The sequence below is a fragment of the Herpailurus yagouaroundi genome, unplaced genomic scaffold (assembly GCF_014898765.1).
Source record: "Herpailurus yagouaroundi ecotype Mexico unplaced genomic scaffold, PumYag 163, whole genome shotgun sequence".
NCBI lineage: Eukaryota > Metazoa > Chordata > Mammalia > Carnivora > Felidae > Herpailurus > Herpailurus yagouaroundi.
Window position 1 is genome coordinate 37,923,348 of NW_024412404.1, and position 27,665 is coordinate 37,951,012.

The 27,665-nt window shown below is 51.6% G+C and overlaps 1 protein-coding gene across 7 annotated transcripts; it reads right to left on the reverse strand.

Annotated features, from left to right (window-relative positions):
- Positions 1-27,574, reverse strand: PYROXD2 (pyridine nucleotide-disulphide oxidoreductase domain 2). Of its 7 annotated transcripts, none has more exons than XM_040486113.1 (17): positions 27,144-27,555; positions 21,989-22,008; positions 19,363-19,456; positions 19,205-19,278; positions 13,779-13,934; positions 11,470-11,623; positions 10,576-10,637; positions 10,382-10,479; positions 8,413-8,554; positions 7,873-8,007; positions 6,517-6,589; positions 6,342-6,353; positions 6,098-6,254; positions 3,482-3,636; positions 2,663-2,769; positions 1,055-1,175; positions 1-283 (listed from the first exon to the last, which is right to left on the reverse strand). In XM_040486113.1, the coding sequence occupies exons 1-17, from the start codon at positions 27,196-27,198 to the stop codon at positions 213-215; spliced, it is 1,686 nt and encodes a 561-aa protein (XP_040342047.1). In that variant the 5' UTR covers positions 27,199-27,555; the 3' UTR covers positions 1-212. The 7 variants fall into 7 exon arrangements, 4 of the variants coding, with proteins under 4 accessions (XP_040342047.1, XP_040342044.1, XP_040342046.1 ...); XM_040486110.1 differs by having other exon boundaries at positions 26,311-27,517; XR_005793601.1 differs by lacking the exon at positions 1-283 and adding an exon at positions 1,529-1,635 and having other exon boundaries at positions 1,060-1,175; positions 26,311-27,517.
- Positions 27,575-27,665: the final 91 nt, after the last annotated feature.

A 27,665-nucleotide genomic window follows, 5' to 3' on the forward strand; every position in this document is an offset into this window, starting at 1 on the left:
TTATCTAAAACATTGTTTTTAATAACACAAAACTGGTTCACTCATGAAGACATGGGTACCAGGTTAACAAGTATCAAATGTAACCTGTACGTTTCTCCTAAAATAGTGCCTTGAGCATGAGGGCTTGTCTGCCGTATCCTGGGAAACTGACCCAATGGGGACTTAAAATCTCAAGGGTAGATTCTTTGTCCTGGGTCAGAGTCGGTTCAGGGTCACATGCTCTTGAGGTCTCTGAAGACGACATGGGCTGCATTGCGTCCCGCGGCTCCCATGACGCCTCCTCCTGGAAGGGAGTCTCCCGTGAACCTAAGCGGTGCTCACGACCGTCCCCAGGGAGCAGGCGGGGCCAGAGCTCGTGGGGAAGCCAGCAAGGAAGCAGAGCATGGGCACCTGCAGGGCGGTGCTGGGGACGTGAGCATCAGAACTGGGACGACTATTAAGACAGATTCTGGGCTCGCCTCCAGGCTTCCTGCTCAGAACTCTGGGCAGGGGGCCCAGTGCACAGTCCAAGCACCTGCCCCCTCAGTCTGGAAAGCCAACGCGCTGGATGGAGACCCTCCGGGCGTGAAACTAAAGCGTCAGACTAAAGGTTCAAGGGGCAAGGGGTGGAAGCTCAGACCTCTCTGGGGCGTGTCCACAGGGGATGGCAGCCCTGGCGAGGTCAGCGAGGCTTGGAATGGACGCAGGCAAGAATTTTTAAATTAAGAAACGTAATGTTACCAATTCCCGCTGGTCTGACATCTGGAGGGGGAATTCAGGGACACGGGTCTTCCACAACCAAAGTTGGCATTTGGAGAGCCGCCTCTGGGGCACATTTTTAAACCTCGTTTGGAGGAGGTGGGAGCTACCCCGAGGGTGTGGCCAGCTGGCAGAGTCCCCTCCTCCCACCTGTTTCCGGTGCACTGAGAACCCCCAGTATGGGGGATGGCCTGTTCTCATGGGAGTTCCGTGCTCCCCTCCATCTCTCCTTGCCCCCTTTCTCCCCCACCAGCAAGCTTCTGCCGTCCAGCCAGCCCCCACAGCCCGCACAGGGAAGAGGGCCCATGTCACTCACCAGGGTGGGCACCGCTGCCACAGAGATACAGGCCCCGGAGAGGACAGCGGTAGCTGGAGTGCAGGGGCACGGGGCGGGCGAAGTAGAGCTGGTCCAGGGTCATGGCACAGTGGAATATGTTCTGCGGGAGGCAGGGCCACAGTCGTTGACAGGAGTGTTAGGGTCTTTCCGGCCTTTGCAGGTTTCTTCCCCTCCCCTTCTCCAAGGAAGGTTCTTTTCCTTCCGGCATGTTTTCTTGGAAAGGGGAGGGGAGAGAGAGGACAGTTGCACGTCCTTGGGCTGGGGATGGAGTTTTCCAGAGGCATTTTTCAGGAGGAAAGAAAGGTGAGGAGCACCTTCAGAGTGTGAGAGGGAAAGAAGAGGGAGATGTTACGCGTTTGCCGAGGACTGCAAATCCTCCTCAGTCTGTTTGAAAAATGGAGGATTTGACCTATTTTGGCAGCCGGCTTATGTTTCCTTGGCCAAGACACCCACCTGAGCCTGGGTCCCAGGGGTCCAAGCCCCAGCAGAGTCACAGTGGATGGCAGACAGGGACAGGGTACTCAGGCTTGGTCCTGCTCCCCTGGCTGGGGTCCGAGCAGCTGGGAAGGTGTGGGGGCAGGGGGGGCAAGGGGAAGGGGAAGGTCAGACTTGCGGGGCGGGTCTGGACAAGAAGATCACACCTGCTGGACGTCCCTCCAGCTAACCACGTCAGCATGTCCCAAGCTGGGCTCCTCCTCCCCTACCCCCCAAGTCTGCTCTCTTCCACCTTCCCCACCTCGGTGGGCGACATCACCTTCCCCGCCTGGGCCTCCAGGTGGACCCTTCACGTCACCTCCACCCTGACCACATTACACTGAGACTTCTCAGTTCAGCCTGCCCTATGCCTCCCATATCCATCCACTCTGTTCCCTTCCCACCGTCTGGCCTCCTGCACTCTAGATCTGGACCAGCGCTGTCCAATAAAAACATAACATGAGCCACATATGCAATTTTTATTTTCTAGGAGCCACATTAAAGTTTAAAAAGAAAATGGTGAAATGAAAGTCAATAGTATATTTTACTGGACCTAACAGAGCCAAAACATTATCACTTCAACATGTGACCAATACAAATATTATTAATGAGATGTGTTCCATTTTTTTGTCCTAAGCCTTTGCAGGCTGGTGGGTGTTTTATGTGTACAGCCCGCCTCAGTTTGGCCTCACCCACTGAAACCACCAAGAGCCACGTGAAGTTGGTGGCTGCAGTATGGACCTGGCCTCCTAACTGGTCCCTTTGCCTCCAGTCTCAACAAGGCTTTGATAAATCAGAGAGGAAAGTCCAAGGACCTGCTACCTTAAGAGGGGAGCTCCCTCTGAAGAAAGCCAGATGGGCGAGGTGGCCGTGGATGTCCAGACAGGGGACATCCTGGTGACCTTCTCAGCAGGCACTGCCTCTCCTGTCTGATCTTACTCCTCCCCACTCCCTAGGTCTGACCACTTCTCTGTCCCCTCTCCACCGTGGACTCTGCACTGTCCTCCCTTCTCGATATGGGCTGGGTGTGGAGAGACAAGATAAAACCAAGTGGGCAGGCCAGGGAGTGGGGGTGCAGGGAGAAGAGTGTGATGAGGGATGCCTTATACTCACCCCTCCAGGAAGCCCAAAGATTCTCTCCAGATCAGGCGGTGTGAGGATGTCCCTGCCCACCACGGAGCCCTTGAAGCCAGGGGCGTAGGCCTCGATGCAGTCAAACACTGATTACAGAACAGCAGAGAAACGAGATGGTGTGAGCAGGAAGAAGAGGAGACGCCATGATTGTACAACGTGGCAAATGTATGAAAATTCATTAAACTACACACTTAAAATGGGTCTATTTTTATCATATGCAAATTATATCTCAATAAGCAAAAAATACATAAACAGTCCATGGGCAAGTAAATAATTCATTACAAAGGCCTCTGGGTCCACCCCACTTTCCCACCTGCTCATCCCACCCCTAAACACAAAGTTACTTGTCTCCCGTGTATATGCAAAGCTTTCTTCACCACCTTGCTCTGCTCAAGTTGTTTCTTCGCTTGGAATGCCCATTGCTGCCTGGCCAACTCCCATTCTTCCTTTAAAACCCAGCTCAAATGTCTCTTCCTTATCTCTCTGGCACATACCTTCCTTCTTCGACTCACAGAGTAAGTTGTATTGTAAGACTGGTTTCTCTATTCATCCCCCCAAATCCCGACTGGACTGTGAGTAACGTTAAGGACAGGAATCGTGTCTTTCAGGCTTTCTTAGCCCAGTGCCGGACCCTAGCAGGCACTCCTTGTGTTGATTTGGGTTCCCTTGGGTTCTTCTCTCCCTTTGGGGCAGGACCTGGCATTGTTAATCCTGAATGCGCAGATAGGAGGAGGGGGGTCCATTGGGGCTGCACGGCCACCAGTCACTCTGGAGACAGGATGGTCTGGCCCTCTTTACCTTTGTCTGCATAAGCGTTTCTCTCCTGCTCATCCCACACCTTGCCTCCAGCCAGCGTGTAGGGAGTGTACTGTGTGAAGAGCGAGACAACATGGCAGCCGGGGGGAGCCAGGGTAGAGTCCAGCGAGGAAGGGATGCAGAGCTCAATCATAGGCCTGCCACATGGGGGAGGAGAGAGGGTCAGGGGCAAAGAACAGCAGCTGCCCTGAAGGAAGGGCTGGGAGCTTCTCTGAGGTGCCAGGGACATAACGAAGGAAGGCCCGGGGTAGCCTGGTGCCAAGGTCACTGTCTCTTCGAGACTGTGGTGGTTGCTTGCCTGCACGGGTTCCGTGTCCCCCAGGACAGTCCAGAATGCTCCAGAGGAGCTCCCAGTCCCTCACCAGCCTCCCCACCCCCCGCCCCAGGGCCTCTGGTTCCCTTTAGCCTCCCTCCCCAATGGGTGCCTGTCCCCACCTTCCTCCACTACAGCCTGGGCTCTGCCAGGCCTCTCAGGTCTCCAGGGCCCAGCGGGCAGCACAAACAAATGAGGGAAGGGGCCAGGCGTAGGGCAGCAGATGCTCAGGTAGCCGGACTTCATCCCCGGTCACCTTTCCCTGAGCAGGCTGGGGAAATCAGAGCGTCCGGGGCTGCGGCCAGCAGACAGAACCCTGAGCGGTTTCCCACCCCCTCCCCTGCTAACAATGCCCCGTCTCCTTGGGGCATGTTTTCCCTCTAATCTCCACATCTGACCACCTTCAGGCCACGTGAAATGGCCTTTTCCCTGCATCCCTCATTTACAATGTGTCTTCTGAACCTGGATGTCCAGTAGGCAGCTCCAGAGTAACCTGTCCAAACCCGAATGCCTAAAGCCTGCTCCTCCCCAGCCAGACACACCAGATTCCCCTTCTTCGTAAAGACAAACACCATCTTTTAGTGGCTCCTCTTTCTTGCTCACACCTGACTTTTGTCCAACAGCAGATGCTGCCAGCTTCACTTTCAAATACCCAGTATCTGGCTACTTCTTTTGCTGTTGTTGTTTTTAACAATTTTTTTAATGTTTTATTAATTTTTGAGAGAGAGACAGAACATGAGTGGGGGAGGGGCAGAGAAAGAGGGAGACACATAATCCAAACCAGGCTCCAGGCTCTGAGCTGTCAGCACAGAGCCGATGCAGGGCTCAAACTCACGAACCATGAGATCATGACCTGAGCTGAAGTTGGACACTTAACCGACTGAGCCACCCAGGTACCCCTATCTGGCTACTTCTTGTCACTTCCACCACCCCTACCCTGGTCTGGGCCACAGTCCTCTGTCTCTTGGATTCTGCAATAGTAACTAATTGCAACAGATGCCTTTTTTTTCTCCAAACAATGGCCAGAGGGATCTTTCCAAAATGTAAGTCAGGCTCTGCACAAACTTTCCTGGAGTAAAAGCCAGGAGTAGCTTCCAGGGCCCAGCAGGATACAGCAGCCGTAGCTCTGGGGCCCCCCCCCCCCCCCCACCACCGCCTTCACTCCCAGGTTCTCTTCCTCTGGTCTCTCTGGTCACATCCCTGTGCCTGCAACACACCACTCCATTCCTGCCCCAGGGCCTTTGCACCTGACTTGCCCTCTACCTGGGTGTTTTCCTTCAGATATTGATAAGATTTTTATTCTCAATTCTTTGGGTCTCTGGTGCCACGCTATCAGAGATGACTTTCTTTCCTGACCTTCTTATAAAGGCTAGCAAATCCTCCCTTCTTCTGACCTATTTTTCTCCATATTATCAGTGCATGTTTGTTGATTGTCTTGTCTTCCACAACAGAAGGTCAGTGACCTGAGGGCAGAGGCCATGTTGACTTTGCTTGCTGCTCTGTGCCCAGGTTCTGGGACTAAGCCTGTTACAGAGTAGGGGCTCCAAAATATTTATGAGTGAATAAATGGGCATTGCCTTTTACCCTTCTCTCAGGGCACTTGTCCTCTTTACCTCATGCTATAAATATTTATGTGCCTGCCTTACGATAAGCTCTGTGTCTGTTTCATGCTCCTGCCTGACCTCCAATTCTCCCAACCTGTACTCAATAGAGTCCCACCCGGAAAAGGTTTTCAACAGGCTTTGGTGGAAGTTGACAGTATGGAGAGATACTTGCTCCTGTAAGGTCCCTGCCTGTTCCCAGAAGGATGGAGAGACAGCTGGGATGGGAGGTAGGAAATGCTTTTTAGAAGTTTTCTATGAAAGCATCTTATCAGAGACAAGAGAATATGGAGCAGGGGTATTGGGTGAGTGTGTGCCCATTGATGGGGCTGCCAAATCAGAGGAACCCCTTCTCTCCCAGAAAGCATTTTCTGCAATTCTTCTCCAAGGCCAGTGCTGTTTTCTCTGCAGTCCTTTGCTCTCCTGCTAATACGTGACACTTGGCTGAACCATGTCCTACTCTTTACTCCTTACCTGCCCTGGCCCACAGCCTTCTTGTCTAGATGTACTTCCTATCCTTGGACTTAAGTATGGGTTTAGGCAGATTCTGAGACACTGTGAATGTTTAACACCAGGAGGAAGAGGCAATCCTTGCCATGTCTAGACAGACCCCTCACCCACCCCTCACCCGGCCCATGCATGTAAGCTTGTAAGAGGGGACACCAAAGCCCAGTGGCCACCCACCTGTGGGAAGGCAGGCCATCCATGGCATCTTCAAAGGCCCGGTGGAGAAGGAGGGTGTCTTCACAGTTCAGGTGGATGGAGCACTGGTGATGGGGCAGTGGCTGGCCCCCGGGAGCATTGGGGGCCGCCAGGAAGTCAGGCAGCCTGTCGACAGCCACTGATGGACCAAAGAGGAGGATGAGGGCCCAAAGGCCCATGTCCTCAGACCCCAGGATCCTCCTTTTCTACCCATCACCCTGCTCACCCAAGTGATGGACTGCAAAGAAAAAGTATGAAAGAGTGTTTCACCTTCAAACTAGGGGGCAGACTGGAGGGCAGAGAATAGAGTTGATGATGTATGCCAGTTCTTCCCAGACTTGGAAATTTCTCACTCAGGTAATGTCAGAAGAGACAGCTCTGCAGTCTGGTGTGCCTCTTACCATTGATCTTGGTAACAGGTGACTGGGTGTCTAGTCGGGAGATCCTGTCCACGAACTCCTCAGGAAGCCATTCCTGGAAGAAGGTTCCATGAAAACGCCTGAGGATGGCTGAGGCCCCAAGGGGCTGCCTTCTTCCTTTGCTCAGGATGGTCCCTCAACCTCTACTGCCAGAAATCCTCTCCATCCTTCAGAGCTCAGCCAAAGCACCTCCTCTGTGAAGTCAGCCTGGATCCCCTCCAGCTTAACACTAACCACTTCTTCCTTTGAGCTCTGCCAGAGCAATGTATATGGTCCACACCAGCTCCTGCTTTGGATACGGCCAGTGGGCTACAGGCCCCTTTTCTCCTCTGGTCTCCAAGCTCTTGTAAATCTTGGTTATTTCAGAATTGTCTTGACAAGATGCTTTTGAACAGATGTTTGTTGAATTTTCTTAGTGGAATTACTCAGAAAAAGTGGTATCTTGTCCCCCCCCGCCCCCCCCCCAGGTAGTCCCAAGAACGGTTGGGACCTCCATACTCATATACATATTATCATATCTTCTGGTGACAGGGAAGGTGTGATCAACTGCAAAAATTTTCCCCAATCCTCACCCCTCCCTAGATGCACACACCTCTGTAACATCCTCCCACTGTGATTCTGCGCTTGTGACAAGTTCATGTTAGGAAGTAGGATGCAAACAGAAGCCTGAAAAGCACCTGCATGAATGAGTTTGCTCACTTTTGTCCTCTGCCAGACCCTGAGAACATGCCTGGACTTACATTGGAGGATGAAGGACACATGGAGCAGAGCTAGTCAACCTGGTCATTCCAGCGGAAATCGTCCTGGATTAGCCCCAGCCAGCCAAACTGGGCACATGAGCGAAGCCAGCCAAGGTGAACAGGACCCACTAGTTGACCCACAGCTGATGGAAGGTGCATGAGCAAGCCCAGATTGGCTGAACTCAGCCAAGTTCAACTGAATTCTCTAGTTCTGTGTGCTAAATCAGTATTCTTAATATATGCCCACAAGCTGAGCATCCATATGGCCATAGATAATTGACACAGATGCTGGAATTAGCATTGGCTAGAGGGGGAATCAGGGTAGTAGGGTAACTCTGGATTAAAAGTCAGAGCCGGGTTCTAGCTCTGGCTCTGCCAATCACCAGCTGCATGGCCTAGGTCATCTCATTCCTTCGGACCTTCCTTCCCACCCATGAGGCTTCTTCCCTGTTTGCTACCTGCCTGTTGGGTAAGGAAGAGATGGCTTCCCCCAGTGCAGATACCTGGCACTTACATCTCCCGTCCTCATGCAGTCCTGGCTCCCTTGACCAACACCCCCCATGTTGGCGGACAGCTTGCCTCCACCCTCAGGCCTTACCTGTGGTGTCAGCTTCAGGAAGGTGACCTGTGGAGATGCGTTGGACAGCACCACCTTACTCCTCACCTCCGAGCCGTCTTGCAGCACCACTCCTTGGACGCACCCTTCGCTGCTCACCTGCACTTTGGCCACTGCCTAGAGCCCACCAGAGTGAGGCCCCAGAAACCCCCCAGGAAGAAAAATACAGTTGGACCTTGGAGGATTTCCATTGTCTGTGCTGCTCTGGGGCACTGCCAGCTTCCTCAGCCTGAAGCCACCCTGCTGGGCTCTGCAGCAAAGTGGTGAAGACTTAGCCCACTCACTCTAATGGAAAGGCTCAGCCCAAATGGGGTTAGGGGCCAGAAAATTCAAAGGAGGTGGTCTGAAGAACAGGGGCCTGGTTGACAGCTGCCCAGCCATTAACAGGCTACATAAATTCAGCCCCTTGATTCCAAGCCCCACGTTGTGCCTCAGTTAAAGGAGGGACCTTCTGAATTTGACATTTGGTTCTATACGGAGATCCTTGCAAATAATCAGGGTAAGGGGTAGGGGGACATTCACCTTTTCAGTGAAGACACTTGCTCCATGTGCAGTGGCTGAGCTGGTGATGGCATCAGAGAGGGCACCCATGCCACCCTGGACATAGCCCCAGGCCCCTTGCATCCCCTCGAGGCCCCCCATCACGTGATGTAGCAGCACATACCTGAGGACAGACCACTGGGATCAGTGGTTGGAGGTGGGATTTAATCCCAGAGCTTAGATGCAAATAGACCTTTCTTTCTGGTGCCATCAGCCTCTCCCTCCCCCTGTGCTGCCTTTCCCAACAACCTTTGAATGGGCACTGCCTCCATGCCATCAGGTGCCATCAACCCTGCCTCCCAAAGAACTTTCCAGTTCTTGCTCCCTGAGGCCTCTTCCCTGATCCAGGCCTCTCCTCTCATCCCTAAAGTGCTGCACTGATATTCTTCTAGTTGGACCACTTTCTCCCACCCTTTCTTTCCTGCAGGCTTGGAGCCCAATCTCAAAACCTAGCTGAGTCCTGTCACTTCTCTCCTTTGATGCCTTCACTGGCTTGCTGTTGCTCTCAGGGTCATTGCCAGTCTCTGAAAATGACCTCCAGGGCTCCAGCCTCCTCCCTCACCATGCTCCCTGTTGCGGTCCGCACTCCTGCCAAAGCAAACCCCCGCATCATCTGTGCTCAGCCCCCAGTGTCTGCACATGCTGTTCTGGCAGGTTCAGGCCCCTACCTCCCTCGTGTTTGTTTACCTAATTCCTCCTGTCCTGAGAGTCTCAGATTAAACACGCCTTCCTCCTGGAGACCTTCTCTGACCCTGGACAGCACTGTTTAACCCTCACAGAACTCCGGTATCATCATCTGCTCTGTGTCTACCTCTCCTATTAGGATTTCAGCTCCATTCACTACCTGGCCCCAGGTCCTGGCACAGGGAAGTGCTCCATCAATATTGACTGAAAGAATTAATGAAGAAACAAATTACTTAAAGGCACACTTCATAAACTGGGCAGTAGCTAGGCCTCCTGGAGACCTACAGAGAAAAGGACAGAAGGCACCAGCTGGAACATCCAAATTGGCTGGTGGATCACAGAGTTGGCCAAAGTATGGCAACCGCTGCCAACCCCCTTCTTCCATGGCCCTGGGGAATTCAGAGCTGGCTTAATGTGTGTTGAAAAACCACTTCCAAGGGTGGTTCTCATCTTTTGAGAGAAAAGCCACGTTGACAGCTTCTAGCTGCATCTTGTGATACACCAGAAATGGCCCAACACTTGGCAGTATCCTCTATCCCAAGACACATACACGCACACGCACACATAGAAACACACACACACACACACACACCCCACACACCCTCCGTTCCTGCTCCTACAAGTGGCCATTAACTCATCCCATAGGTACAGACTTCACTGTGTCTGCCTGCCCCCTCTTGGATCAGGCTGTCAACACAGCCCCCACCTATAGCGTTCCACCCTCACCAAGGTGTGTGTGTGTGTGTGTGTGTGTGTGTGTGTGTGCGCGCGCGCGCGTGCGCGTGTGTGTCTTGGAACCCAGGAAAGGAACTTTGTGTTGTGGGGGAGGGCTAATGGGACTTTGTGGGAGGAGAAGAGATAAAAAGAGGAGAGACAGAGAAGAAGGAGTGAAAGGGAGAGAGAGAGAAAAGAAGGAGGAAGTGGGGGAGGAGGAGGAGAGTGGGAAGTTGTTCATGTTGAGATATAACAGGGGGAGAGAGGCTCTTCTCTGAAACAGTAAGGAGTAGTGGCTAAGAAGGAGGATTTTGGAGGGTCAGACAACGTGGGCTGGAAACCAGTTCTGTAACCACTAGCTGTGTGACTTCAGGCAAGACCTGCCCCTTCTCTGAGCCACGGCTCTCAGATGTTGCTCTGAGGGTTAGATGGGAGCTTGGCTTCGTGCCCGGCTCACCCAGAGAGCTCGGTGAGCGGTAATAGCAGCTGTTAGCACTTGTGGGGGAGTCACTCTGCTCTCGCTGCACCCCTTACCACCACACCCCACACTCACCCACTCCCCGGAGTGTGGGGACTTGTCATGGCTCCGATCACAGCATCCGTTGCCAGGGTGGCTTTTAGAGGCTCGGACTCAAACCACTGATCCAGCACCTAGGACAGCAAAATGTCAGGGAGAAGGGCATAGGGACCTGGGGAGGACAGTCCCCCTCAATGTGGGGTCCAGCCTGAGGCTGGGGAGCCCCTCACCTTTGTAATTGGAGCTGTGAGGACCTGGTAATACTGGGGCAGCTGGGCTCCCAGCACGCGACCTAAAAGAGAAGACCCATAACACATAGGCTGAGATAGGCAAGAAAGAGTCAGTCCAATCCGTGATATCTCTGCTCCTACTTCTTTATCTGTAAAATGGGAGTAATATTTCATATCCCAGGAGCTACTGTGAGGACTGAGTGACATATGTAAAGCATTTGCAAGTTCATAGGCACTTAATACATTTTAGCTGTTAGAATTATTTTTGGAAAAATGTTAACTTGTACCTTATTCCCTTACTTCGAACTCTGTAAGGCCCATACCCTGGGAGGCAGCCAGCTTGGTCAGGCCATTGCTGTCAGGCTGATTCACACTACACCGGAGGCTCACGGGGCAGGAGGGCTCTGAGGACACGGATCGTGATCTTTAGCTGTTGTAGCCCCAGTGCCTAGCTTAGTGTCTGGCACACAGCACTTGCTTAATACATTTCGTCGCATGAAGCTTCTTGGACTGGTCATCTGAGAGGCAGTGTCTACTTCTGGCATTTGTGATAGATTCTACTGGCTCTGATCGGTCCTTCACTCCTCCCCGAATCCACACACTTTGTCCATGCAACTCTGCGGCGTCTCCCGCTGGAAATCTTTCCAGTTGCACTCCGCCTTTCCTTGGGGTCACCCTTCAAAATGAACTATTTGCATATAAGCCTTTTCTCAGGCTCTGTTTCTAGGGCGGGCTGGGCGAAAACCTTCTCCCCAGAGTACTCGGACAGCCCCTATTAATTGGTGGCAGGTGGCAGGCTGAAGAAGGTTCAGGCTTTGTTCCAATCATCAGGAAAATGGGCTCGAGTCCCCAAAGGTCACTCATCATACCCAGATGCCTGCACTTGGGACTCACCCGCCTGCAGCAGGGGTTTGAGGGTGGAGAGCGACTTGAGCCTTTGCAGCAGGGAACCCCTCTGGAAGGCCTCCGCGTCCACCGGCGCTGCATCCAGCAGAGGGTCTATGGCTAATGCCAACCGATTCATGAATGCCTCATATTTGGGGAAGGCCTGGAACAGAGAGCCCTGAGTCAAGGCCCCATTGCTTAGAATCCCACAAGGACATTGCCCCACTGCTCTGCCCTCCATGCCGCCCCCATGTGGCCTGCTGCTCCTAGCCAGGCCTCCGTGACTCCTCAGGCAAATTACTCCCAGTTCTGGGTCTGTGAGCTGATGTCAGCACTAGGGGAGGTCGGAGAAATCCTGAGCAGTACATGAGCCAGTAGGGTGGTGGCAGGGACAAGGAGTTATGCTGGCCAAGACCAGTTGTCAGCCACAGAAAACTGGCAAGTATCCTAGGATGTGGTTTCTGTGATAAACCGTGAAACCACTTTCAAGTTTCTCTTCTCAGTCCTGTCTTCCCGTGTATTACTGGTAAAAGATCCCTTCCCCTGTATTCCAGCATGATGACTATTGTTTCCTGGCCTGCAAATCCCCTCCATCCTCTTGTCCTATGCAGAAACAGAAGCCTACTCCCCATCGCCCCACAAGCCCCCCGAGCCAAGTCCATTTCTCTCTTTCTCTTTTTCTTTTCAGAATCCATTGCAACAGAGTGGTTAGGACACCCACCCTTCCTTCACTGGGTGGGTGACAGGAGCTGGGATGGAGGCCTCTGCCACCAGGGCCCTGTCTCAATCCTCAGCCCTCACCTTTTAATTTTTTGGTTCATCTATACTCATGAATATATCCATGGAATTTTAATAAGGTTACAGAAGGAAAAGTTCTGTGTGGAAGTACATTTGAGAAGTCTTGATAAAAATGACCTTAGCAGCCTTCTCTACAGTAGGCCTTTAATGTGACAACATGAAAAGATAAAACCGGAATTCGGTTTCCTTACTTTCCACCCCGGGATGTGGCCTCTGCCTCCTGTTCCTGTGGTCACTAGCACGCAAGGCCTCAGCCACTGTCCAATAGGCCTGGGGACGTGGCCTTGTCCTGAATCCTCTCTGGTGCATCTGAGATGGTCAGGGTTTAGAGGAGAGGGTGGAGGCAGGCGTCCCCAACCCGCTGCACAAAAGAGAAGCACTTTGAAAAAGCAAGCTCCCCAGGTGATTCTGCTCATCGGCCAGGCTTAGAAACCACTGGCTGAAGAGAGATTCTGTGTGTCTGCAGTTCTCTTGGTTTTACTCAACAATAGAGTCCAAAAAGCAACACACATGGATTGTATTAACCTAGGTTCTCCTTACTGTCCTCACTGAGACATGAGTTAATACTATGCCTCAGCTTGTGTCTAGGCTTGGTACAAAAATATGTCCATTTAAAGAATCTATATCTGCAACACCAGTCACACCAGGCCCATCAGATCATTCAATGACTCAAGGCGCACCTGGGTGGCTTAGTCAGTTAAGCATCTGACCTCAGCTCAGGTCATGATCTCACCGTTTGTGAGTTCGAGCCCTGCATTGGGATCTGTGTTCACAGCTCAGAGCCTGGAGCCTGCTTTGGATTCTGTCTCTCCCTCTCTCTCTGCCCCTCCCCTCCTCTCTCTCTCTCAACAATAAATAAACATTAAAAAAAAAGATTACTCAATGACTCATATACATGAAGGTACCCAACAAATTCCTTATAATGCAATCCCAAGGGAAAGCTATGCATTCTCCATCAGACCTATGTCCTTCCTTCCAGCAGACCGGCATGCCATCCTGGACAATTTCTTGCCTTGGGCTGCCTGGGGATTAATGCCAGATCGAATGAATATTACAAATCTCTTATCCTAAATTCCTGATCCAATTCATTCTATCCATAATTGTCTCCGATCCTCCCTTCATTCCTCTTTTTTGGCTTTCATGGACTTAATATTGATAACCACCTGGAGTTCTAGTTGTAAGCAGGAAAGATGGAAAGCACCGTAGTAGAAGTACATACCGGTGGATTCCCTTTTGAAATTCAGCCAGCAGAGACCACCTGAACAGTGGCCTCATAGTTTGAGGGTCTCCGGTCTCCACCGGCCTTAATCACTGTCTTCCATTCCCTTCTCTCTGAAGGGCTCGGATCAGAGGCTACCACAGACCGGAGCCCTCCTAGGGCAGGTGGGGTGGCCTGTCCCAGCCCTCGTGGCCTTTGGACGACATGCTCTAGGATGACTCCGACCAGGCCCAATTCCTTTCAGGAGCCACCTCCAGGCTGGCAAGGGAGGAGGAGACCCGTTGCCAGTCCCTTTCCCTACCTGCGCATCTCTCCGCGAGAACTGGGCAATCTGCTTCTGGTTTTCCGCCATGTCTGTGCCCAGAAGAAGGGACCTGGGGACCTTGTTCCCTGTGCCCTCTTCCAGCATTGGGGTGAAGGAGTAGGGGTTCCGAAGATGAAGCCTCAGCCCGTGTTTCTGCAGGACACACATAGCAAAGCAACATTTTAAGGGATCTGTGGCCTCTGCCCTTGACCCTTCTCTGATTGGGTTTGCAACAATTTAGGTCTCTGCAAACAGTTTCCCGAGGCACGTGGCACTGGTTCTTACATTTTCTAATGTAAGTGCATAAAAAGCGTGCTTGCCCAGGCACTCTTTGGCAGGCCACGCCATACCACAACATGTCATACCACACCATGTCACACTACACCACACCATCCCACACCACACTACACCACACCACACCAAGCTACCCTGTGCCAAGGACTGTACTAAGGTTTACAATGATCACCTCACAACAACTCTAAGTACATTGTCCTCATTTTACGAATACAACAACAGAGGCACAGGGCAGTGACATAACTTCTCCAAGGTCACCTTGGGAGGTGGATCTGGGTTTCAAAACCACATCTCTGTGACTCCAAAGCTCTGACTCTCAGCACTAGTCTATAACTGCCCCCACTTCAGAAATAAATAATTAAAATTTAGAAAGACACAATAAAGCAATGGTTATGTGAAAATCCATACTTACGAGGTAGATAAATTATTCACATCAAAAAATTTTATTTACTTTGCAGACTCATTTACTCCAGGGTCACTTTAAATGGAAGTTCCCTTGATGCATTTAAAATATGATTTGACTTACAAATATTTGACTGGCAAACAGAACTTTCCAAGAGCACATCTACTTCTTCAATGGAGGTACAGATAAAACACAAGGGGCCTGAGCTGGCCCCACAAATAAGACTTACTATTCCAACTAAAGACTTGTTTTTTTCTGAAACCACTTTATTGAGTTATGAGTGACATAACAAAAGCTGTACGTATTTAATGTGTTTAACCTGATGAATTTGGCACCTAGAGACTTCTTTCCCAGATCCTTGGCCAGCTCCCTCTCCTCTCTGACTGCTCTGTTCACATGTCACCTGAGCAGCAAGGCCTCCCTTACCAGCCCAGCACTTTCTGCCCCCTCGTCTTGCTTCATTTGTCTTTGAAGCACTTACTGCCCCCTGGCTAACTGCATACTTAGTTACCCAGTCTCCCCCAAGTGGAATGTCAGCTCTATGAGCTCAAGGACATAGTTTCTTTTCTCAGTGCTATATCCTTAGCACCTATATATAGTGCAATCAATACGTATTCTGTTGACTGAATAAATGAATGCCATGTTGCAGACCAGGTACATGTCCAGAGACAGAAACAAGATCTGTGAGCAGAAGTTCTGGAAAACACAAGGAAACCAAAAAAGCCCTCTCCAACAATTACAGCTGACATTTCCCTAAGCCAGAGATATTCCAGATGGTGGGATCGCCATGGGGAGAGCATTCTGTGGAGGTGAGTCCAAAGGTTTGGTAGGGGTTTGGGCTGGAAGACCTCCAGAGTCCTTTCTAACACCAACGTGGGGAAATGTATTTGATCCAAGCTGGAGAAAATTTCAGGTTGGTTTCTCTCAGGTTAGTCTTTCTCACCCAGGAAGTATCCTTAGTTTCTCCTTTTCCTTTCCCCTCATCCCAACAGTCACCAAGTCTCACTGGCCGAGTCTCCAGAAGTTGTCTACTTCTCTCCATCTCCACTGCCCCTCAGCCCAAGCCACCATCTTGTGAACTACCGCAGCCACCGCCTCACCCATCTCCTTGAGACCACAGCCGCTTCCACCACATTCCACACCACCCAGCAGGCGGACTGACCTTTCATGAAGTCATAAACTCCATCCCTCCACTTCTTCTGCCCATGGCACTCAGAATAAAATGCAGTCCCTCCTTCACAGCCTACAAGGCCCTATGTCAACTGATCCGGACCCCCTCTCCCACACCCTCGGCTGCCCCTCTGCCATCACAGTCTACTTTCTTCTGCCTTGGGCCTGTCTACTTCCCTCTGACTGGAACATTCTCTGCTCAGGTGACCACAAGGCTGGTGACTTCTTAGCATCCGCATGTCAGTTCAAATGTCACCTCCTCAGGGAAGTTTTCCTGGTTGCCAGTCCAGGCTGGACTTCCGGTCCTTCACCACCATATTGTCTTGTTTTCCTGTCTTTAGGCAACACCTACCTCTACTTGAAGTTCCCTTCCTAAGGCAGAAGCCTTGCTGCCCCCATTCACCGCAGTGTCCCCAAGGGCTTCTCCCAGTGCGGGACACAGGGAAGGGGCTCAGAAACGTTTACTGAATGAATGAATCAATAACCCACCCCAGATAAGGGACCCAAGAGTTATTTCAAGTAGAACTAATTGAATATGATTTTTTTTTTTTTTGTCTGACTCAGGACTTTCTCATCAATTGAACCTTTGCCATTCTTGATGGCTTTAATTATGTGGTGTCAGAATCAGAAGAGGGATGTTGAATCACCATTAGATTGGTTCAGATCGTGCAGTTCTCGTATAAAAACAAAGCCCTTCTTCTGATTTCCCCACAAGTGTTCTCAGCATGCATAGCATCCTGGGTGGAAATCGCTAGGAAGGGACAAGGTGTATATGAGGGACCAGAGGTAATGGAGATTCAAAGGGTGTGGTTCCGGGCCCCAGCATAGTCCTGCAGAATCAGCCCTCAAATCAAGGTCCCCCAGGGTCCCATCAGTTTCCCACATTGTTCTGACAGACCTGAAAGTTTGAGAGCCTTGCATCAGGTTTCCAGGGAGCAAAGTGGGAGCACACTGATCTGGTTAAGACCCGGAAGAACAGAGAGGAAGGGGAGGGAGGACAAGGGGTTGCCACTTGAATGAGGTCAAGGCTGGCCCAGGCAGAGCAGGATAAGGCAGCCCCTGGCTGATGTGGGAGAAAAGACCCCCAGGGCAGAACTCTGCCCTCCCAGCCTGGATTCCACTGCTTAATGTGGGGTGGCTATCAAAGCAAACCAGGATAGTGGATAGACCCGGGAGGTGATCCAATCTGATGTTCTTGTTGACAGCTGGGGAAACTAAGATCCAGAACGCAGGCCCCACTGAGGCCCCGAGTGGGTGGGGTAAACCACCCTCTGGCTCAAGGATGGAAGAGACACAGTGGCACGAAAGGCTAGCCTCACACTTTAGGTGAGGGCTTAGTCTAACCGGGGACAGGCCTGTAGTGGCCAGGTCTGATAGGCAGTGGCCGGCCCGGGTCCCCGGGTCGGCTGCCTTATCTTTCTATGGCCTCAGTTTTCTCAGCTGCTACATGGGAGTTATAGTGCTAGCTGACAATTATTGAGTACTAACCATGCCCCAGGCACTGCACTAATGATGAGCGAACCTATTAAAACCACCACAATAGCCTCACCATGTAGGTACTATCACCATCCCCACCTTACAGATGAGAAAGACGGGGCGCTGGAAGGCAGCTGATAAAACCACCAAGCAGGGATTCAAAACTGTTAGGTCCTAGGGTGTGTAAGCTCAGCCCTGTCCTCTGCCCAGGTCCCACCTGGAGAGCTCCTGCCTGTGACCTTGTCCATTGCAAACTGTAACGTGCAGGATCGCTATCAGGATGCCTGTGGTGGCACACTGGACCTCAAGAACAGGGAGCAGGAGGCAGGTAGACCTGATGCAAATTCTGCCATTTCCCAGTGTGTGAACTTAACCTCCCAGCACCTCGGTTCCCTCGTCATAAAACGGGAACACTAAAACAATTCTTGTCTCACAGGTGCAGCCCAACTGATAGAGCATTAGAGCTTGTAGCCCAGGTTGTGACACTGGTAATTAAACTGTTCTTTATTGTTGTCTGGAAAGAGGACATTCCTAGAACGACTTCAGTTGCCCTGTTGTAGACGCCTTCCAGGTTGCCAGTGTCCTATTCACCCCTCCAGGCTCCGCCCGGGATTAATTCTGTGCATCACGAAGCAGGACTGTTCTGCCCCATGATTTGGGCACCACGCTCCTATTAATGCAGCCTAAGGTTAGGGGTCAAGTCATACACTCAATTCGCTTGGGAGTTTCTAGTTAAAGGAACCCTATGACAGAAAACATTTTCAAATGAGTAACTTCTATAAAGAGAATACTCGTGGAAATTTCCATTCTGTCATCCTGAGTTTTCAGAAGTTAGATTTTTCAAAAGGAGGGTCCACCCACAGTCCCCATCTGCAGCCACATCTGCCACTATGTATAATGCGTGCGTTTGCAGGTTGCCTTCAGCTCTAATCTGGTGTGGACTGTGGACCAGAGACCCTTTCTCAGGCCTTGGCTAGATTTCATCCGGTCCTGCCTGGTTGGCCGTGATTTCTCTAAGTAGGCAATAGTGGTTGAAGATCTTATTAATTTCAAACTTTCAATTTAGAGCAAAGTTGATGCTAAAGTGCTCACAGCTTCTTGTATGGATGATACACAGGATCCTTTTCCCTGAGTAGTGGTGACCCAGGCACAAGCAGGGAGAAGCTAAGTGGGCTCCAGAAATGTGGGGACCAAGTTTACAAAAGAGGCAGTGATCTGCAAGGACAGGGGCAGAGCTGGGTCAGCCTGTGGCCCAAGGTTAAGCTGACTAAGAGGAGTCATCTAGGGGCCAGTCAGCGTTCTCAGGACCCCTCAAAGCAGCCCAGGAGCCAGAGGAACTGAAAATCCCTGGGGTCCAACTTCCTGCTCAAGAGACTGAGAATGGTAACAGGATCTAAAGATTAATGAGGGAAGAAACCGGGCTCTTGTCAGAGGCCCAGGGGTTCAGGCAGGTACCCAGCGAGGGCCAGGTGACATGCCAGGAGGTGATGGGGCCCGGCAGAGCTGGAACCCCAGTCCCGTGCAAGGCACCAGCCAGTGTTGCATGCAGGAACACGGGCCTGGTGTTGACAAGGCTTGTTCTTCAAAAGATGTCCAAGTTTTATGTGAAATTTCCCATTTTTTAAAAAAATTTTTTTTTCAACGTTTATTTATTTTTGGGACAGAGAGAGACAGAGCATGAATGGGGGAGGGGCAGAGAGAGAGGGAGACACAGAATCGGAAACAGGCTCCAGGCTCTGAGCCATCAGCCCAGAGCCCGACGCGGGGCTCAAACTCACGGACCGCGAGATCGTGACCTGGCTGAAGTCGGACGCTTAACCGACTGCGCCACCCAGGCGCCCCATGAAATTTCCCATTTTTAAGGCACTGGGTAGGCTTCACAAAACCCATCTGCGGGAATGCACCAAAGAGAGCATGTGGGTAGACAAACCCTTGGATAGAAGAGAGAACCCAGGTGCAGGGAACCACGTGGGTACAAAATAGGGAGGCTTCACCCCAGGTGGGGAAGCTGGAACCGCCCCTCCCCCACCATCAGGCCATGGGTAGAACTGGGGGAGGGGGCGTGGGGGGGCAGTTCTACCTTCAGCTCCAGGTCGGTGTAAATCTGTGGCCTCAGCAGGCTGAGGAGGTAGGATGCTCGGGAGAACTTAAACCCTGAAATGGAATCCGATAAAGACAGTCACCGGTGGCCACCACTGGTCACCCTCTGCCACCCCCACACCACCTCTCAGGGCTCACCTGGGATGATCTCCTCGGTGACAGCTGCACCTCCAATCACTGGGCGTCTCTCGAAGACTGCCGTGTTCACCCCCAGTCTCTGCAGGTACGCCGCCTGGGGGGTACACAGGGTCTTCCCTTCATCGCTGGGGCCCACCTGCCAGCTCAGGGTCCTCGCTACAGGGCCAGCGTGCTAACCTTAGGCTCATGCTGTTCCCGCCTCTGGGGATGCCATTCCCCTTGCTTCCTCCGTAAATTCGCACTTTCCCAGATGTCTTGCAAGATGCAACATGACTGGTCCTGCCCCTCCACGTCCCAGCTGAAGGTGACCTTCCCTCCTGCATGGCCTGGGTGGCTCTGGGAAGTCACATTGCACCCTGCCCAGGCCCGCTCAGGGTGCCCATCTCCTCTAGGTGAGGGTAAGCCTCGTGCCTCCTCAGAAGCACAGAGGCAGCGCGTGAGCTTGCCCAGTGAGCACCAAGCTAGACCGCCAAGCTCTACTTCCTCTTTCTGCTGGAGCGGCCTCAGCACCTAATCCATCTGGCCTGTTTCCTCCAGTGCAAATACGGGCCTGATGATGGTAACACCCCTTGGCCTGCTTCACGCACTGATCCCTGACACACAGCACGTGCCCAAGAGAGGAAGCTACCTTTATAGCACAGCTTTATTTGGGGGGCGAGGGGACAAATATTGCAGGGATTTTATTAATTTTTCCTAGCACTTAGTGGGAAATCAATAAGTATCTGTTAAACTGAACTGGACCTGAGTCTACAGACCTGCAGTGCTGGTCCTCCCACTACCATCCCTGCCAAGATAACAACAGAAACGGTGTAACTCAGAAAGCTTGTTTCTAAAAGTTTACTTGGCAATGACTCTGTGCCAGACCCTGTGAATGCATCACCCCATTTAATCCACCTCACAACCCTAGGGGCGGGTGCTATGATTCTCCTCATTTCACAGATGAGGAAACTGAGGCCCAAGGAGGTAGCTTGCCTCAGGCTCACAGAGTAGAGGTGTTGGGAATTGAACCCAGATGGTCTGGACTCAGGATCTATACTCCTGACACATCTCAGTGTGGAAGAAAAAAAGCCACTCTGGCATTGGGAAGCCGCCTGGCCCTTGGCCATAAACCATACTCTCCCATAACACTTGAGCAGCCTCACAGAATGACCACCTCAGACTGAGACCATGATAAATGGGACAGAACAAGCCCATCTCACAATTTTGTCTGAGTACAAACATAAAACAAGGGCTCTGGGTCACCCACGAGATACCCAACACCGCCTCCTCTCTTGGCCAAAATTAGTGGTTGCTGCTTCCTTACCAGTCATCCTCTCCTCCTCCTGGTCCCTCTCCCCATAGACCAGATTTATCGAGATGCTAGTCGCAGGGGCGTTCCTGCTCTGACAGTATCCAGTCTAGAGCAAACCCCTCTTTTGCCCCCCAGATCATCCAACCAGAGTTCATATCCTAGAATAGGCTCTTCTTAACCCCCTTCTCCTGAGCTGCACCCCCCCCCCCTCGAAGCCAGTCATCACCCAACTCCCTGAATGGCAGGGCTGCGTCTGGGTGGCTCTTCGGCTGGAGGGCACTGACACCAACCTCCCTTGGGCTGGGAACCTCCAATAACAAGAGTCCCCATGTGTGAGGCTTTGTGCGGCTGGTCCTTAAGGCATGTCACTTGCTGGCTTTATGGCAACTCTGAGACTGGGCATTTTTATTCTTTTACCGTGGTTGAGAGAGCCTAAATGACTTGCCTTGACCTTCACAGATAGAAAGTGGCAGAGCTGGGGGATGAGCCTGTGTTCATATTAACATAAAATCAATGTTTTAAATTACCGATCAGTTGAGTTACATAGCACTCCCTGTAAAATGTTCAAGTAAAACTAATATGTCAGGGGAAAAGATTAAGATTTCACGCAAGTCTCACGGCCCCCTCTCCCCAGCATTGCGAAGTCCTCCCGTATGGATATTCTAGAGCAGCCTCTGCTTCAGGAGGATGTACCGTGCTTGTCTTGTGAACACCTTTAGCACACACTTTAGCTTTCTAGGGGTACAGGGACCAGAGTTTGAGAAGCACAGCCTCAGGATAGCCCTGACCTGGCTCAGCTTTGGACCTAGAAGCCAGTGGTGTTGGGGCAGGGCCCTGCCTCCTCTGCTAGCCTGGCTTCCTCGCTGTCTCCAGGGTATACCTGGGGCTGTGTGGCTGCTGGGTACTTCAGGGTGACACATGGCGGAGACCCAGCTGTGCAGCACAGGGACTATATACGCAAGGACCGCCCCCTCATCTGTAGTCAGAGGGCCCCACCCACCAGGCCTCAGCTCCCCAGGCTCTGACATGTCTCCCAGCCTATGTCAGTTACATATGCTCCCACCTCTTCATCATCTTGTTTCTGAAAGCTCCCTGACTCTCCCAAAGTCATGGGGGAAATGCACATATGTTATGGAGAGGAGAGGAAAGAGAGCCTCTGATACTCTCCTTAACTACCAAAGAAATCCATTTGACAGCCACCAATCAGTGCCCTGGAGAGGAGGCTAGCCTGCCTCCCCATGTCTCCTGTGGCCCACACCCTGCCTGCTTCCTCACATTCCGGCGACAACCTCATGTCCAGGGGTCATGAAGTGGGGCAGAGGGGGAGGTACTCACAGCCACCAGCCCATTGTGTCCTGCAATGAGACAAGGGAAAGAGGAGGAGAGCAGCAGTGGTCAGCAAGCAGACAGACATATACCTGAGGAACGTGGTCACCCATCCCTGTCCCCATGCTCGTGAAGATCCTGGGGAGGTAGCAGAGAGTTGGATGCTGCAACAGCATCTAGCTTGATGCCATAAAACACCTGGTCTGTGGGGAGTCAGAAAACCCTGGTTCTTGTCCTGGCTCGAAAAATGTCCCGTCACCCTGGCCTGGCCAGTGGCTCCACGCTGGAGTGATGGGTGAGGAGAAATCCACAGTCATCAGACAAAAGCTATCTCACGAAGCCTCGCATTGCTGGGCTTCCCAGCACCTGGGGATGAGCAAGTGACTGGTGAGGGAGAGTCACGGTTTCCGTGGCAGGGACAGAAGGGGAGCGTGGCTGGTATGCTGCTAGGCAGACAAGCCCTCCTTGTCAGGTGTGGAATCACCGGCCGTCCAGGTGCGTGCTGGGCATGTGGACGGCTGCTGTCCAATGTGGCTTGTTCTCCCCAAGCGTGGTTCACTGTAGTGCCCCGGAAGGCTTTAGTCACATGACTTTGTCTTTGTCAACCACCAACATTCCTGGGGTAAGATGGGAACAGTTCAAAATGAAGTAAATGAACACAGACAGCTTAAGGAGTGCCAGCTGACTGGGTGAACTTTGCTATTTTACATGTTTAAGTTTCTTTCCAAAGATCTTAGGAGGGCTGCCCCTGGGTTAGGAGCCCTAAACTTGACTTGGGATCCCATGTTGCACACCAGGCCCCCCTGGTAGCAAGTGCTTCTCCTGTTTCGAGAAGCTTCAGGACCACCCCAGAACCCCTCCCCAGAGTCAGCTCAGCAGGGTGAAGGCGGGGCCCTGGGACGGATTTCTCACAAGCCCCCAGGTCATTCTGATGTGGCCATCAGAGCCAAGCACAGCCGGTGGGGTGGGAGGCCTCTTCTTCCCTCACTCTCAGGATAACTTGGAGCTGCTGATGAAGAATCCCTTGTCGGGCAGAGGACAGGCCCTGGTTGTTTTCAAGTAGTGGGGACAGGCCTTGTCTGGAACACTTGGCACACATTCCTCCTTGGTGACAGAAGGTCACTCTGAGTCTTCAGGGATGTCAGCAGAAGACTATGTTCTCTGAGCACCAACCTGAACCCGGCGTTCACTCAAATAAAACGTTCAGCCATTAATTTGACAAACATCCATAAATAGGAGGCAGCAATGACCCACATGATGGATTTCTTCATGGCTGAGCTGACTTTGTTTTACATTTTCCACACACAGACTCCCAGAATTTGAGAAGTCATTGAGCCAACTTCTCTTCCATTAAAGGAATCTCTAAAACAGAGCTTTTCAACTCCCTTTGACCATGAGCCACAGGAGGAAGTGCGTTTTACACCGTGACTTGGTACACAACCCACCTAGAAATGTATTTAACAGACAAAAGCTTCATGAACAATATCAACTCATCCACGTGATAAGCATGTGAAGATCCATTTGATTATATTTCATTTGGAAAGGTGAGCTAACCTACTGTTTTTATATATTTTGAAAAGTTTCTTAATAAGGTTTAAAAAATATGCTGGATGGGATTCATGAATGGGTTGCAACCTGCAGTTTGAAAAGTCCTGCTCTCTAATATATACATCAAATTAAAGGCAGACTGTCCTGGGCTCAACCTGGTTTCTGCTATTTACAGAACGTGGCCCTCGGAGAGTCACTCTGACCTGCCATGAGCTTTGGGCTTCTTGCAGTGTTGGAGGGAGAAAAACCAATAATATATGTAAAGCACCTGACCCTGGGCAGGCCCACAATAAATGGTAGCTATTTGTCTCTTGAGTAGTGATCATAAATCTCAGAAACTGAATAAAAGCTTCCAGGCAACTCGGTCCAGTTCAGTCATCACGCGTTAGCCCATAGGTGCACAGACAGACCTCAAATGACAAAGGTCAAGATTCCATCAGCCCAGGACCCTCTTTCCTCCACTAGTCCATCCCCAGTCCTGCCTGGGCCCTCCTGTGGCTTCTGGTGACCTCTCCTTCCCCTGTGAGGGGGTCTGAAGCTACAGGCTCTGATAACCTCCAGCCTGACTCCAGGGATCCATAGATAGCCAGGCACATGGGGCTCGTGAGGGAAGCTGCTCTGGACTCACACTTTCAAATGTGGCCTGCAGCCGCCTGCATCAGGCCCACTCCAAATTCTGGTCAGATGTGCTGACTTCCACTGAATCCTAATCACCAGGGGCAAGGCCCAGGAACTGCATTTTAACAAGCTCCTTGGGTCACTCTTAGGCATATTTAGTCAAGTGACTAATCAGGGTCATCTTCAAGGTGGCTCCCAGGTAGTGGTGTGACCTCAGGGAGCAGAGATAACCCTTCTCTCAGAAGATGGCCACTCTGTTCCTTACTTGGTCCCCAAATGCCCTTAAACGGGGCTTCCCTTTATGTGTAGCAATTAAACAATGTCAAGCAAAAACTCACACCTGAGACTCACACACATGTGGGCTATTCACCCTGGCATCTGGTGACCTGGAGTCAACTGTCCCTGCCAGAAGGCAGCAGGGGTGTGCCGTCACCAAGGGCAGAAAGGGAGTTGGGGGGGGGGGGGCGCAGTGCCATTTACTGCACCCAGTTAGGTAGGTCTACAGCTGGTTTCCCCCCAGCCAGGAGGTTTGTGACAGTTGTCAAACACAGCCATTGCTACAATTTAAATTAAATAAACTTATGGTGAAATAAATTATAAACAAAGGTCATACATACTCACAACTTGTCAACTTCCCACATCATATTACTATGTGTCACAATTACCTATGCTCTTGTGGTTTTTTACCTCTGAGCAGCCGTCAGCAGGCTGCACTGTGTCACAGTGGGCTGCTGAGACTCTTTTCCAAATTCACATGCAACCGCGTCACCGTGGTAACTTGAAGGTGGCCATGGTGGGAGTATTTGCACCATGAAAGTCAGTGAACATTACATATCGTGGCTCCATATATTGCTTTGTTGATGGTTAGAGTTATGAAAGCAATGGAGATGAAACCCAACCGTGTGCTGTGTCCCTGGCTGTTCCATCGTGAAAAAGCACAAAGAATTAAGAAAGTATTCTCCCAGAACGGGGAAAAACATGATCTGTTTGAGTGAAGTCTCTCCCGTCATGGAACAAGTGAAGTTCAGATGTACCTTTGTTGCTTTGCTTCACTTCTACTCTTTGAAGTCAATCAAAAGGTCAAACATTCCCTTGGGCACTAGCCTTATTGGTCAGTAGGAACCAGAAGGTTGCTAAGTATAGCAAAAATCCCAGAAATTTGGGGAGAGCCAGTTGGCCACCTGGAATTTAGAGTATTGCGTATCTTATTTGTAAAATCGTGTGCTATGCTTCTTTCATTTCAGTATTTATACTAAACTTATGTATATGTATTTGCACACATTTTTCCCTGGAGAGGCGACCGTTAAAAACATTAACTGGCCATGACTGCTCTTAGAACATACAAAAATGAAGAGATGTCAGAACAGGATGCAGCTTTAAAACTGTGTAACCAACGTCTTCTTTCAATCCTGCCATTGTCTGTCTAAGCCCAGTGGGAGAGAATGCCAGAAGAGGCCCCTAGGGAGTGTGAATGGAAGGATCTGAGCAAAGGTAACCTTCTCCCAGCCCCACGCCCTCACACAGTCACATGTCAGAATCAGACACTCTGTAGCCTGGGGGTCAGCGAAGTGCAGCAGATGTGCAAGAAAGACAGCACGGGCTGTTAGTCGCTGCAGACACGCGACTCATTTCTATTTTTCCCTAACCCCCCTTTATAGAACCGTCCAGTTTCCTTGCCGGATACATGGTCTTACTGGCGAAGTGGTGGCGACCAGAAGTCAGGGCACTTGGTATGACTGGATTTCATGGGTCTGTTATCCCAAGGCTCTTTCTTTCCAATCCTTGTGTACCATACGCTTTCTAAGAATGTGGTGCCAAGGGGCTAATTTTGCAGGAGATACATGGAAACCCCTGCGCTCACCTATTCTTCTCTGGTCATTCTAGAAGGGAACACCAAAGCCCAGAGAGGGCAAGGGTCTGCCCCAGACCACACAGCAAGTTGATGGCAGAGCCAGCCCCACAACCTTGGTGCCTGCTCGCAGACTAAGTGGGCTCCACCCCCGCCCCGCCCCCTGACTCTGTTCTGGCCCAAACCCTGGCCATCCTGTGGACAGAGGAGAGGGAGGGGTGGGGCTTGGGAGTGCGCCCCCAACTCCACTCCCCCACCCCCCGGGCTCTGAGCAGGGCCACCTTCCTGCCCCTCAGCTCCAGCACATCCTGGTTACCTGCTCCTATCACCACGGCATCGTACTCAGGCTTTAGGCGTCCTCTGGCTTCCCAATGAGCTCCTCTCCAAACAGGGCAAGAAGAGGCACCTATGCCCCGGCTGAGTCCTCGGCCACTTGCAGCCATTTCTGCCCAGTACTAGGCCAGGAATTTGCTTACAATCAGCTTTCTGTGCTGCCTGGGCAGGGGGAGGGGCAGGGAGAGAACAGGAAGAGAGGAGGAGCTGCAGTCCAGCTGCCATTCTTGGCTCTGGGCCAGGACTACTCAGAGGACATGCAGCCTGCAGAGTCCAGGCAGGGCAGAGTCTCGGGAGGTCACCCATTCACCGGGCAGAAGTCGTGCCACCTCCAAAACGTATTACAGGCACTGTGCGGTTAACTCTAGGGCTCCCATGTGCGGGGGGCTGTGCTGACCACAGTCCCCAGCCTCTCACGGAAACCCTAGAAACCCCATTTTATGGACCAGGGCCACTGAGGCTCAGAGAAGGGACCGGGGAGGTCATGCAGAGAGTGTGCTGGCAGGGCCCCCTCCCCAGCACTGTCCTGCTTCTCATTAAGGGGTTTAATGTCTGGGATTTGCTGGGGAACAAGTCCAGAGGACGTGCTGTGAGACTGCTCTAGGGCCACAGCCTTCCGCCTGCAGGATGGTGAGGGGCTCGACACCCACCGCAGGCCCAGGCAACCCCACAGGGTCTCCGTGACCAGAGCCTCAGTACAATGAGGGCCACATCTGTCGCTGGGGTCCCCCCGAGAGCTGCGTGTTCTCTCCCAGACACTTGAGCACCCTGCACTCAACAGGCCGCCTCAGAAGCTTGCAAGGGATGGGGGTTCACCTTTTTCTTTTGAAGGCCTGGTCATCTGTCTTCTGTCTTTTGGCACCTTTCCCATTTCCCCAAATCCTCAAGGATTAAAGATCACATCTGCAAAGATCTTCAGCTAACACCCTTCCTTGGTACCCTCTGGCCTGCCTTGTATCAGGTGCTCCTGTGTTCTCTGCCCATTGGCTAGCAGGCCACTTCTCTACGGTAGGAAAAAAGCACCGTAGGAGTTGAGTGTCTGTACTGCTATGACATCTGTCAGTATTCTAGAAACCCACTATTAGAAATGCATCTTAAAATTGGGAGAATTTGTGGAGAAGGTGCATCTGAGTAGGAGAGCTTTCTGTGGAACCTCCTACTTGTGACTGAGATACCCTGACACTCCAGGTTTACACCATGTGTAAATCTCTGCTGAAATCTGATGCAGGATGTCCACCCCAGTGTTACAATATCGAAACATTCAGGGGACTGGTTAAACCAGATGTGTCACATCACGTAGCTGCTCAAAATTAAGGAAAACTATCAGGGGACAAAAGT